Raw genomic sequence first — 12,680 nt, 5'->3', positions numbered from 1 at the left:
TAACCAGCACGCAGCTCTCGCCGCTCCAGCCTTGAGGGGAAGTCAGTGATGGATACGGCTACTCTCTCCAACCTGGCATCGAAACAGTTAACTAACCTCCAGCTCCACAGAGCAACCCTCTACAGGGGCCAACCCTCCGCCTTTGCGGGAGGAGGAGCCGCTGCCGGTTCAGTGTTTTCATTGGTGAGTGTGATCGGGGCCTTCCAGGACCCACCAATCCAGGAGCAGGAAGGTAAGGTCGGGAGTGTGCCGCGAGAATAGAGTGGACGGAGAGTCGGAGAGACCGAAAAACTGGGAGGGGGGCGGGCGGTGGAGGCAGCGGACTGAAACTCTAGGCCTAGTGGGGGCGGGCGGGACGGAAAGCGCTTCAGAAGACTGGCGGCAGGTCGGAGCCCAGAGCCCTGCGCTAGCAGATAGCGTGGGTGTGGCCCTTATCCACCTCCCAGCCCCCGCCCCTGGGACGCCGGCGGCATGATGTGTTGAGACCTCTGTCTCCTCCTTTCCCCTCATTTTTCTCGTTCTTCTCGTGGGTGAGTCCTAGGCCCTGGGCGGGGACCTCACAGTTCCACCACCCCATCCGCGGGCTCGGCCTTAGTTTCCCCTAAAGCAGCGAATGGCCGGGGGTGGAACGCGGAACCCGCAGGTCTTCTGGAGAGCAGGGTGCTTCTGGTCAGCCTGTCCGTATCGCCTCCACACCCGCAGGCTTCACCATGGGCCGGACCGTGGTCGTGCTGGGCGGAGGGATCAGCGGCTTGGCCGCTAGTTACCACCTGAGCCGGGCCCCTTGTCCCCCCAAGGTGAGTGCCCCCACTCCGTGCCAGAGGGAGCCTCCTTTAATACTCCTGTCCCATTTCCAGCAAGAGGGAATGCGCCGCCCCATTCCCCTCCTGACCTTTTACGCCGCCGCGGCCGCGGCCGCGGCTATAGGCCGCAGTGTCTCCCTCTTGTCCCCAGGTGGTATTGGTGGAGGGCAGCGAGCGCCTGGGAGGCTGGATCCGCTCGGTACGAGGGCCAGATGGTGCTGTCTTTGAACTTGGACCTCGAGGAATTCGGCCGGCGGGAGTCCTGGGAGCCCGGACCCTGCTCATGGTGAGCGGCTTGTGGAATGCCTAGGAGAGGTTGTGGAGGGACCTTCACTGGAGAATAGAGTGAAGGGGAGCAAGTAGATTTGGTGGTCAGTCCTTTCCTTAGTTTATGCTCTTTCTGAGGACGTGTGGAGCAGGTTTCCGAGCTTGGCTTGGACTCAGAAGTGTTGCCTGTCCGGGGAGACCATGCAGCTGCCCAGAATAGGTTCCTGTATGTAGGTGGCGCCCTGCACGCCCTGCCCTCTGGCATCAGGTAATGCTATCATCTCTTTACTGCCATCCTTCTCCGCTTCCATCCTCACATCCTTTCCATTTCCTCATCTTCCGGTTTGTCAGCCCTCCCAGCAAAAGGGGCCAAATGAATGGAAATGACCCCCTGGAGCTGGGGGGTTAAATCAGAGCTCCCTCTTCACTGTGCCTTCCTCCATGCAGGGGGCTACTCCGCCCTTCACCTCCCTTCTCCAAACCTCTGTTTTGGGCTGGGCTGAAGGAGTTGACTACGCCCCGGGGCAAAGACCCTGATGAGACTGTGCACAGTTTCGCCCAGCGCCGCCTTGGTCCTGAGGTAACACCGCCCAGAAGCCCCCAAATCCCTCCCCTCCTAAACCAGCTGCAGATCCCCATACTCAAACCTTCCACTAGGGCCTCTTTTGTATCATCTGAAAACGCCCTCTTCTCTTCATACCCAGTAGCCCCCCAAACTCAGTGTTGGGGGTGAATGCCTTCATTTCCTTTCCATCTTTCTGTAATAGTGGGACTGCTTTCCAACCAAACCCCACCCCACCCCTATTCTCTGCCAAGCAGGGACAGTGGAAATTAGTGCAACTTATTCCTTGGCCTCTCAATCCCAGTCTCACCCTTAAGGTGGCGTCTCTAGCCATGGACAGTCTTTGCCGTGGAGTGTTTGCAGGCAACAGCCGTGAGCTCAGCATCAGGTCCTGCTTTCCCAGTCTCTTCCAAGCTGAGCAAACCCATCGATCCATATTATTGGGGCTGCTGCTGGGGGCAGGTGAGGGGGGAGTTGGTTCAAGGGTTGAAGATATTAAGGACTGCCAGAGTGAGGGACTGGAAGCAAGGTGTGTTATTTTAATGATTCTTCTCTACTTCCTCCTCTGCAGGGCGGGGCCCACAGCCAGACTCAGCACTTATTCGCCAGGCTCGGGCTGAGCGCTGGAGCCAGTGGTCACTCCGTGGAGGGCTGGAGACATTGCCTCAGGCCCTTAACACCCACCTGACTAGTAGGGGTGTCAGTGTTCTCAGAGGCCAGCCAGTCTGTGGGCTCAGCCTCGAAGCAGAAGGGTGCTGGAAGGTAGGAGAGCCCCCTGGAGTGTAATGAACCTGTCTGTTAGAGTTTCCAACTTTGTCTAAATGCTTTAGCCGGCAGGACTGGAGTTTCTCCTTGTTCTCCTGTCCTAGAAGCTATTTAAATATGGGCTACTCCACATCCCTAGGCCTTACTTGTGGACCTTCCTCCAAGACCTGTTTGATCCAAACCTGTGGATAGAATATATATAAGTGGCTCCCAGCTAGGGGCAAGAACCACTGAGCTCCACTAAACATTTCAGAGTAGCCCACTGGCTTTTGTCTGGCCCACTTCCTGGAGTAATGGGGGGATGATTTTTGTGCTGACTACTTAGTCTGTTCATCCTGAGTCAGCACCCAGTCTCTCTCCTGCCTGGGAAACTAAGGCAAAATTCCCATGATCTCTGTGTCTTTTATTTTATTTTATTTATTTTTTTTGCGGTACGCGGGCCTCTCACTGTTGTGGCCTCTCCTGCTGCGGAGCACAGGCTCCGGACGCGCAGGCTCAGCGGCCATGGCTCATGGGCCCAGCCGCTCCGCGGCACGCGGGATCCTCCCGGACGGGGGCACGAACCCGCGTCCCCCGCATCAGCAGGCAGACTCCCAACCACTGCGCCGCCAGGGAAGCCCTCTGTGTCTTTTAAATGTTTTCTTCCTCTCAGGTGTCTCTAGGGGACAGCAACCTGGAGGCTGACCACATTATTAGTGCCATTCCAGCTTCAGGTAATGTGGTGGTCACCCTCCCCTTCTCCAACCAGGTTGAGGCAACGTAGCTTCTTTCTGGGCCAGCAGGACCATGCCATGCCCCTGAACTGGTCAACCCTGTGGGAGTCTAATCCCAAGGAGGGTTGGTAAAATTGAAGCGTGAATGCCTCCTGAGGCAGGCCTCTGCCTGCTCTCCTCCAGTGCTCAGCAAGCTGCTCCCTGCTGAGGCGGCACCGCTGGCTCGTGCTCTGAGTACCATCACTGCTGTGTCTGTGGCTGTGGTGAATCTGCAGTACCGAGGAGCTCGTCTGCCTGTCCAGGTGTGACACAGAAGAAGGGGAGATGTGGGCTCAACTGGAACTCTTCCCTCCTGACCCAGTCTCTTCCTTTTCTCCAGGGATTTGGACATTTGGTGCCATCCTCAGAAGACCCAGGCATCCTGGGAATCGTGTATGACTCAGTTGCTTTCCCTGAGCAGGATGGGAGTCCCCCTGGCCTCAGAGTGACTGTGAGAGAAGGCAGCTTTGCTTAGTGGGAGTTTCCCAAGAGCTCCTTTGTGCCCCAGCGTAGTAAGGCCAGGCTGGTCAGTGCCGTATTCCCTCTTTAGGTGATGTTGGGAGGTTCCTGGTTACGGACATTAGAAGCCAGGGGCAGTGTCTTATCTCAGGAGCTGTTCCAAAAGGAGGCAGAGAAAGCAGCTGCCACTCAGTTAGGACTGAAGGAGCCACCAAGTCACTGCTTGGTCCATCTACACAAGGTAAACACTCCTCAGCTACCCACTGGAGGCATTGTCTACCCAGGCCTGGGACATCAGTAATAATCTTTCCCTGTATCCCCTCTTCTCTCCCCAGAACTGTATCCCCCAGTATACTTTAGGCCACTGGCAAAAATTGGGTAAGTTGGGAAAGCAGCTGGGCTGAGAAGAGCTATGAAAATAGACCCCCAGCTGTAACATTCCTTTTATCTTTTCCTCCCAGAGTCAGCTACCCAATTCCTGGCTGCTCAGAAGCTGCCTTTGACTCTGGCCGGAGCCTCGTATGAGGGGGTTGCTGTCAATGATTGTATAGAGAGTGGGCGCCAGGCAGCAGCCCGTGTCCTGGGCACAGAACCTAACAGTTGATCCTCAAACCCCACTTCTTCCTGCCCCTGCTCACAGGGGTTCTCTCACCCATGAAAATAAAAGATGCTGGAGCGTGGCTTGGTCTGGCTGTTCTGTCTCCTGTGGGCGTGGGTGGGGTGGGTGAGCAAAGGTAGGTAAAGGGTGCTTAGGATACAGAAAGCAGGAGCAGAGGCAAGACAAAGTCCTTTATTAGAAAATATATCAAAATCCCAGCCCCCTGAGCAAGGTCCAGAAGAGGGAGCTGCTCCAGCACTGGCAGAAAGTACCCTGGGAGGGGCTTCCTTCAAACACATTTCCTGGGAACCATAAATAGAATAAATATTCACAGAGGTCCCGGGAGAAGTCAGAACACTCTTCTCTCCATGGAAGAGGAAGGGATTTGGGGTCCAGCCCTGCTCTTACCCCATGGGCAGGGGACTCCTAGGAGTCATCACAGAAAATCATGACATCAAGGATTCACAGTCATAAGCCCTGGCTGGCGACCCTAGAAAGAGGGACCCCCAGGGCTAGAGGAGCCCAGCTCCAGTCCAGCAGTGAGGAGAGGCCCCTGCCCCCAGCACGGCAGTAGAGTTCATTTCCCCCACATCCCCTCTAAGAGCAGTGAGGAGCTGAGGGTGGGGAGAACACAACTCTTCTGATTCAGTTTCATGATTAAGGAGGAGTCAGTGTGAACCATGGGGAGCTGTGTGGTTGGCAGCAGGCAGAGGGTCGGGCCTGGCTGGGGGCCGGCGCTGCAGCATCTCCTGACGGAAAGCCTGGGAGGAACCAGGTGGGTAACGGGGACCAGAGGGAGTCTGAGGACCCCGAGGGTCAGTTCCAATGTCTGCTGTGATGTTGGTATAGAGAGGGCCCAGCTCTCGAGCCAGCAGTCGGTATGTCAGTGAGTTCATCCCATCTTGAGTCCAGGAATTCCGGGTTCGGACCAGGAGGTCAAATCTGAGGATTAGAGATTGGAGACTAAGACCTGGAAAGGAACAGCCAGGAATCTAGGAACCTTCAGGAACTGCCTGGCTAGGGCGCAGAATCCTGAGGATCCAGTAGTAATTCCCAGGCAGCCCTCCCATCCTACCTGTGTGGATTTTCCTCGTTGCCCTTATCTCCTCGGTGCTTCACCATCTTATAGTGTCCCACAGATGTGGGGGGCCGAGAGATCTTCATCCCAGCCAGGCGTACCCTATGGGAAAAGTGAGGGCAACTTGGAGGACCCAGAGCAGAAGAAAGCTGCTGACAGGTGAGCAAGAAGAGCTAAGGCTAGCAAGGACGGAATTGCACGTTTCTTTACACGAAGAACAGCTATTGCTAACTAGGCAGAAGAAGTGCCAAGTACTGGAGGGGGAGAGAAAGTCAAACACAAAGAAAGAAATGGCTGAAGAGAATGTAAAAGCCTGGATGTATCCAGATCCTCAGGGCCTACTGCCAGGCACCCTGGGGCCTTTAAACAATTGGCAGAGGTAGATTTGCACCTCCCACCTTTGCTTCCTAAATGGTTCCCAGGAGCTGCCCCTGCAGTCTGGAAAGGACCGGGAGAGGAGCCATTTTCTCAAAAAGGGAGGGCAAGACTGGGAGTCACAGACCCAAGCTCAGCGATTCTTATTTAGACGAGTACTCTGCCACATCCCCTACCCCCCACCCACGTTAAGAAAAGAGTGGAACCAAGTAATCAGGACCTGGAAAGAAACAAACTCCCACTCTGACCCACAGAACAAGAAGTGAAGATAGCCTGGGAAGGTCTGAAAGAATATATACATTTAGAAATTGCTGGGTGCTTTACACACATACAGGAGACAAGAATTCATAGAGATGTCATGCCCGAGGACAAAGGGGGAGGAGAAGCAGTGGGTCCAGCATATCAAGTTCAAATAGTCAAATGACAGGAAATTGGGTCAGCTGAGGCTGAAGGTCAAAATGTTTCACATGCTAAAAATAAGTTGGCATCATGCCAATGGCCCAGGCTTTTTTTTAAAAAAAAAAAAAGTGGTTCTGGGCTATGTGGAGCTGAGCCTCTCCTCTCCCAGCCCTGAAAGGAAGTGTGGTTTGGATGCAACCCTAGCAGAGGCAGGACTAAACTGTCTCTAGGCCCCTTTCCAGCTCTGGAATCCCATGATACTATAGTCTACTGATCTGATCTCTCCCAGGGACATTACTAACCAGATCTAAGAGACTGAAGGATAAAAGAATGGGGAGCAGCATGCAAAGCCTGACCTGGGTAGACTGAAAAGACTAAGGGAGAGGAATGGGCACAGTGCAGCACCAGGGAGCTAAAAGTCAGTGGTAAAGGACTATGGCTAGGGGTGGTCTCACAGGACAGTGATCCAGGCTGGGGTTAGGGAGGGAGGTGGTGGCAGGAAGTCTGACCTGGTAGCAATGTCATCATCCTCACCACCCCAGCCCCAGTATTCATTGGGGAAGCCATTCATCTTCAGATACTGGTCAGGAGTGAGCGCCGAGACCCCTCCAAAGTACTGGGGGTACGGGAGGCTGGGGAGAGAAACATCCTTGGATTCCACAAGTCTTCTGGGGGGCCATCCCCCCTTCTTCCACTGGGTGGTGGAATTCCTGCTTCCAGTACCCTCTCAAGCCCTCTACCTGTATCCAAACTTGTTCATGGCAACAGCAACATGCCGGGGTCCTCGGGGGTCACACACATACAGATTGTGGTCGTTCTCTGGCAAGAGGTCCACATCATGCAAGAACAAGCAGTCCCATTCTTCATCACGCAGGGCCTCCCGCACCCCAACATTCAGCAGCTTTGCCCTGTTAAATGTTCCATTTCCAGCCTGGAAGATAATGGCGGAGGACCAAACTAGGTCTATAGGTAGCATGGAAAAGAAGCATAAAAGTGAAAAGAGGGAAATCAAAGTGGGATATGGGACAAGGAGAATGAAGAGAAAGACAACGTCTTTGTTTTTTCATTCAACAAAATATTTTTTGAGCATCAGTATGTGCCTGACACTTGCATGCTGCTATTTAGCATTTAATCCCGACAACAAACCAGCCATGTGGAACAGGTGGTATATTAGTTATCACTCTTTGCCTCATTTTAGCAGGTTGGGGATCCTGCTCAAGGTGACATATGGAACAAGCGGCAGAACCCAGAATTTTAGCCCAAATCTATCCACTTCCAAATTCAAGAATGGAAAAATCATGGAAGATTATAGGACAGTGGGAATATCCTTAAGGAGAAGTATGGGACTAACACGTTGGCAGAGCAGTGCCAGCTGCTGCTTTCTTTTTATATGTGTGTGTGTGTGTGTGTGTATGTTTGTTTGTTTTTTTTTTTTTTTTTTGGTGCTGCATTGGGTCTTTGTTGCTGCACGCAGGCTTTCTCTAGTTGCGGTGAGCGGGGGCTACTCTTTGTCGCGGTGGCTTCTCTTGTTGCGGAGCATGGGCTCTAGGCGCGCGGGCTCAGTAGTTGTGGCTCATGGGCTCTAGAGCGCAGGCTCAGTAGTTGTGGTGCACGGGCTTAGCTGCTCTGTGGTATGTGGGATCTTCCCGGACAGGGCTTGAACCTGTGTCCCCTGCACTGGCAGGCGGATTCTTAACCACTGCCCCACCAGGGAAGCCCCCTGCTTTCTCACATTCAACAGTCTGACCCTCTTTTTTTTTTTTTTTTCTGTCTGACCCTCTTAAAATTATTTCAGGGATCCATTATATGAGAGTGGAGTGGAATTTGTTTGAGGCTTCCTTATAAGAAAGAAAATCAGAAGGGTATGGGAATTGGGGGTACCTGGTGGATGACATAGATGCCATAAGCAAGCTGCTGGCGTTGCAGGAACGGGTGCAGGTGGTAGAGCAGCAGGCGCAGGTGGTGCTCCCGGGCACGATGGGGCACAATGATGGCTGTTCGGGACCGGGGCTCACACCCTGCAGGGCGGTACCGGCCCCCCGGTTCCACCCGGGGATTCCTCTCCACAATCTCTGCCAGTGACGGCACTGGGCTAAAGGACACGGACACGGGACCCACTGTTGGGAGGGAATGGCAAGGTCAGGGATTAGAAGGGCAAGAAGAACTGTCCCTGGCAGTCTTATTCTGGGGCTCAGCTCCCCCAAGGGCTTGCTCAGAAACCTCACAAAACCTTGAGTTCCCCATCACTGGGACAGCTTTGCAAAGTCTGGAAGGTGAAGGCTCCTTACCTAGCCTACCTTCTTATTTGAGGGTTCCATAACTCCCCCCTGCCTCACAAGGTTAGAAGCTTACAGTTAGGGGATGGAGAGAACAGATGGACTTCCAACTAACTCACTAGACTAGGAGTGATCTACAAAAGAAGCAAGTCCTAGCCCAAGGCAAGAAGAGCCCATAAATGGGCTGTGGCTCAACCCAAGAGCCCAGTCGAAACTCCAAATTTAGAGTCCATTCTATCTCAACCTCAGCCTCCCTTCCAGTTACGTGAGCCTCCTGTTCTAAGACCCACTCCTGCCATCCTATGCCTGTCCAAGCCTCCCTGTCCCCACACCTTGGCCTCACCTTCACTTCTGCCTTCCTTCTGCACTCACCTAAGAGAGGAGATCGTTCTGGACAGTAGGGCAGAACTTGAGGAGCTGGGGGGCCCCCTGGGGCAACAGGGGCCCCAGGCAGGTGACTGAGGTTACTGTAGACATCATGGGGATGAGAGTAGTCAAATGTCGGCTCCTGCTCTCGGCCAAATAGAGCGCTGAGGCTTCGGAAGCCCCCCAGCGACAGGTACATCATGACAGCCAGCTGGGAGCCCACAAGCAGGGCCAGAGTGCAGGGTCGCTCCAGCAGCCTCCGCAGCATCCTGGGGTGTAGTCTGGAGAGGGAGAGAGGAGAGTGCTGGGGCAGGCAGGAAGAGAGCAAGCCAGCAGAAAGAGATCATTGGGCATGGATGAAGGCGGTGCCAGGGGTAAAGAGGAAAAGAACAAAGTCACAGAAGGGAGCACACAGATGTATGGAAAGAAATAGAATGCTACCACTATCAGACCTACCACCTGTCACTTCCAGCCCAAGTTTCACTCTCCTCCACCCCTCCCTCAAACCACTCCTATCATCTACTATCAGTCCCCAAGAATGCTTACATCATTCATGTCCCAAGGCCATTTCAGAGCATTCTCTGGAGAACCTCCCTTCCAATTTTAGAGGGGGTTAGAGATAGACTCACCTAGGTTCAAGCTGTCTTCTTCAGGGTCACGGGGACTCCACGGGGTCCCGGGGGAGCAGAGATGTGAGGCATTATATAAAATTGGAAATGTCACAGAGGACAGAGAAAGGCTCCATCCAGCACTCCAGCAGCAATCTTAGGACCAGCTGAAACAGAAGTGGTCAAGGATAGCCAGCCACCCGCAGAGGGGCAGACACGAGGATCAGGGTGAAGCCGGTTTCCCAGTTGGGGAAGGGAGGGAAAGTGGTTGGAGAGAAAAGGGGTGCAGCAGTAGATGCTAGGTCCCTGGCCTTTCCCCCGTAACCCTCTAGTGTGTCAGATTCACTCTGTACTTAACCATCCTCCACCCCAGCAGGACCAACCTGTTTGGAGAGTGGGGAAAGGGAAGCTATCGGAGATCTTACTTTCGCCAGGGGTGAGGCAGTCTTAACAGGACTGTGGAGTGGCCTCAAGAGAACCCAGGGAGGCGGAGGAAACTGGCTCCTTTCCGTTCTTCACGTTTCTGGGAGCTAGCTCTGCAGGTGCAGGGAGCGTGACCACCTGGGAGCTGCATGCAAACAACCTTGCAGCGCGGCGGGGAATAGGATGGGGGTAACATCCCCTACCTTTTTCTACCTTTCCCCGGTCCTATCGGAGGTGGGGATCAGGGGTTATTGGTGAAATGAGATAGGGAGATGGAGGGCTGGGCAGAACCTGTCAGAGGTACCTGGGCTAGCTCACCTAGAGGGGCGTGGTCAGCGCTCTGCAGGGGCTTACAGCCCAGTTGTTTCGGAGCACCCTCATCCCACCCCAATCTCCTCCTGCGTTTGCTCTACCTTGCAATGTGAGCCCACCGGCCTCTGTCCATACTTGCACTTACGTCCCCCTCCCTGCTCAAGGCTGTCTCCAGCCTTTACCCAAAACTTCTCACCTTCCCAATTTCCCGAACCTTTCTCCCGTGCCTCTCACCCCACCAGCCCCAGACCACACACCTGACCTTCTGCAGCCAGTCTTCACCACCACCCCGACAGCCGGAAAGAAACCGCTGCCGCCATCTTGGAAGCGGGAGCTTCGGGGGCGGGGCCTCGCGTCACGGGGCGGGGCCTAGGGTGGAGCCGCCCCGGCCCGCGAAGCGCAGGGTCTGAGCCCCGCGCGGCCTGTGGGGCACGGGTGAAGGTACCGCGCGGGCTTCTCGGGGCTCGATCCCTCGGGAGAAGGCGCGGGGGCTCATCCCCACCGGACCGACTTCCAACGGGATTCCACCCCCCACCCCTCACCCCTCACCCCTCACCCCTCACCCCTCACCCCTCAGACTTGTGAAAACATCAAGTCAAACCAGGACCTTTCTCGGGGCCAAGACGTACTGAGAGGCCGGTGCATCGGAAGACCTGACTATCGCCCGAAGTTGACCTGAGCCCCTTTCCCAGTGTGTCAGCGGCGCCCCCTTTAATCTAGTGCCACTTATTATCAAAATTATTTCTTGCTCAGGGTACATCGTTCCAGACTCCTCTGGCGCATTTTTTATCCCCAAGGTATCCCGCAGGCCTTGAAATAGAAACGGTTAATAAAACAAGGAAACGTTGAGTGTGGAGGGAAGGGCAGCGTCCGCTTTAATGTAAAAATGTGTTTCCCCAGTTGTTAGAGTAAGATGGACGCTTCGTTAATATGCAGTATGTTTTATCTTGTGGCTTCTACTTAGAAGCAGAGCATCACACTGAGGAAACTTAAATAACTCGCAGTGTCTGCCTCAAAAAGCTCATGTTCTTTTGTGCGGGGTCGGGGTGGGGGTGAAGGGGGTCGGGGTAGTTGTACACAATATAGTGTGATAAATATGATAGCCTAAAAATTGCACCTCATTCACAAGTTGAAGTTTGGAAAAGGTTTCCCAGAAGAAATGATGACTAATGGGAAACCTGAAGGACTTGTCTATAGCATGTCCTTCTGTTTTATAAGATTCAGTCTCCATGGAGCTATTTTACAATTCTGTGTAGGTTAACTGATCCACATGCAAATTCTGTCCTGTCTGAGAGAGGTTCAATTAACCCCCTACTCCCCTCCTCACCCCGCCCCCCCCCGCATTGTGGGAAAAACAAAACAAAACAAAACAATTTTGCCTCCATTTTCATATTTCTTTATTTCTGATCTGTAAATGTGTCTGTTCTTTAGATTTTTTTTTAACGAGTTATAACATCTGCTGGTTTCCTTATGAGTTAAATAAAATCTTTAACAGGTGTTCATTTTTATACATGTATTGACAAAAACTCTCTCCTTGACCAAATTTTAGACAGGCTCCCCTGAGCCCTCTTTTCTAATAGACCTCATCCTTGGGCCTATAGCCATTTTTATCAAGAATCCTGCTAAGTCACTTTAGCAAGAATCCCCTCACCCTTAATTTCTGATCACCCTGGCCTGCCTTTAGCAAGAATTCTAAGTTGGTTGAGCAAGAGTCTCCCTACTCTTGATGTAATTTTCCGTCTACTGACTCATTCTGCTCATTGGCTATAACTATCCACCTGTCCTTAACTGTATTCAGAGTTGAACCCAATCTCTCTCTGATTGGGATAGCCTTGGCACCTACTGCAATAGTCCTGAATAAAGTCTTTCTTACCATTTTAACAAGTGTCAGAATAATTTTTTCCTTAACAGTGTGAGAGTCATAATTTTACCCTTTTCTGAAAATTATCTTTTAACAGGTGAATAGCGTTCTAGACACAGGAAACCACAGTGCAAAAGTCTGGAAATGAGGAAGAAATTAGGGAGCTGGGGAAATTAAAAAATGGATCAATAGGCTAAACGATAGAGTCAGGGGAATGGTGAAAGATGAAACTGAAGAGGTAAATAGGTGACAGATAATGAAAGACTCCATAAACCACATTGAAAGAGATTGAGTTTTATCCTGTGGGCAAGAAGAAAGCCTTAAAGCGCTCTAAACAGAGAGTGCAACGATCAGAACTAGGAATTTTACTCCGGTGGAAACGAGGAGCATGATTGGAGTGGTCAAGACTGGAAGCAGGGACCTATCAAGGAGGTTACTGCAGCAATCCAGGAGTGAGATGAAACTCATGCAAAACAAGGTAATATCAGTGGGACTGGAAGGAAGAGGACACCTTTGAGAACTTTTAGGAGGCAAATAGGACTTGGTGATTGGCTGGATGTGTCAAGTCAGGGAGTTAGAAGACTCCAAGAGGACTCCCAGATTTCTTTTTCTTAATTAATGAATTAAGTAAGTAAGTAAGTAATTTATTTGGCTGTGCCTGGTCTTAGTTGTGGCATGTGGGATCTAGTTCCCTGACCAGGGATAGAACCTGGGCCCCCTGCATTGCGACCACAGAGTCTTAACTATTGGACCACCAGGGAGGTCTCGACTCCCAG

The 12,680-nt window shown here is 52.7% G+C and overlaps 2 protein-coding genes across 6 annotated transcripts; one reads left to right on the top strand and one right to left on the bottom strand.

The window, feature by feature from the left end:
• The first annotated feature begins 305 nt into the window (after positions 1 to 305).
• PPOX (protoporphyrinogen oxidase) lies at positions 306 to 4,288 on the top strand. 5 transcript variants are annotated; one of them, XM_060134806.1, is made up of 12 exons: positions 306 to 797; positions 955 to 1,089; positions 1,223 to 1,338; positions 1,518 to 1,650; positions 1,950 to 2,094; positions 2,204 to 2,394; positions 3,050 to 3,110; positions 3,294 to 3,412; positions 3,490 to 3,600; positions 3,700 to 3,849; positions 3,944 to 3,986; positions 4,070 to 4,288. In XM_060134806.1, the coding sequence occupies exons 1-12, from the start codon at positions 711 to 713 to the stop codon at positions 4,210 to 4,212; spliced, it is 1,434 nt and encodes a 477-aa protein (XP_059990789.1). In that variant the 5' UTR covers positions 306 to 710; the 3' UTR covers positions 4,213 to 4,288. The 5 variants fall into 5 exon arrangements, with proteins under 5 accessions (XP_059990789.1, XP_059990806.1, XP_059990797.1 ...); XM_060134823.1 differs by having other exon boundaries at positions 311 to 530; XM_060134814.1 differs by having other exon boundaries at positions 311 to 530; positions 703 to 1,089.
• Positions 4,289 to 4,378: 90 nt separating this feature from the next.
• B4GALT3 (beta-1,4-galactosyltransferase 3) lies at positions 4,379 to 10,283 on the bottom strand. The gene is made up of 7 exons (XM_060134867.1): positions 9,330 to 10,283; positions 8,707 to 8,981; positions 7,940 to 8,175; positions 6,799 to 6,989; positions 6,568 to 6,690; positions 5,282 to 5,386; positions 4,379 to 5,148 (listed from the first exon to the last, which is right to left on the bottom strand). Exons 2-7 carry the CDS (start codon positions 8,966 to 8,968, stop codon positions 4,875 to 4,877), a joined length of 1,191 nt encoding a protein of 396 aa, XP_059990850.1. The 5' UTR covers positions 8,969 to 8,981; positions 9,330 to 10,283; the 3' UTR covers positions 4,379 to 4,874.
• Between the last annotated feature and the right edge of the window lie 2,397 nt (positions 10,284 to 12,680).

The sequence above is a fragment of the Lagenorhynchus albirostris genome, chromosome 2 (genome assembly GCF_949774975.1).
Source record: "Lagenorhynchus albirostris chromosome 2, mLagAlb1.1, whole genome shotgun sequence".
Taxonomy (NCBI): domain Eukaryota; kingdom Metazoa; phylum Chordata; class Mammalia; order Artiodactyla; family Delphinidae; genus Lagenorhynchus; species Lagenorhynchus albirostris.
The sequence above is the reverse complement of the archived record's forward strand: the minus strand, read 5'-3'. Positions and strand labels throughout refer to the sequence as shown.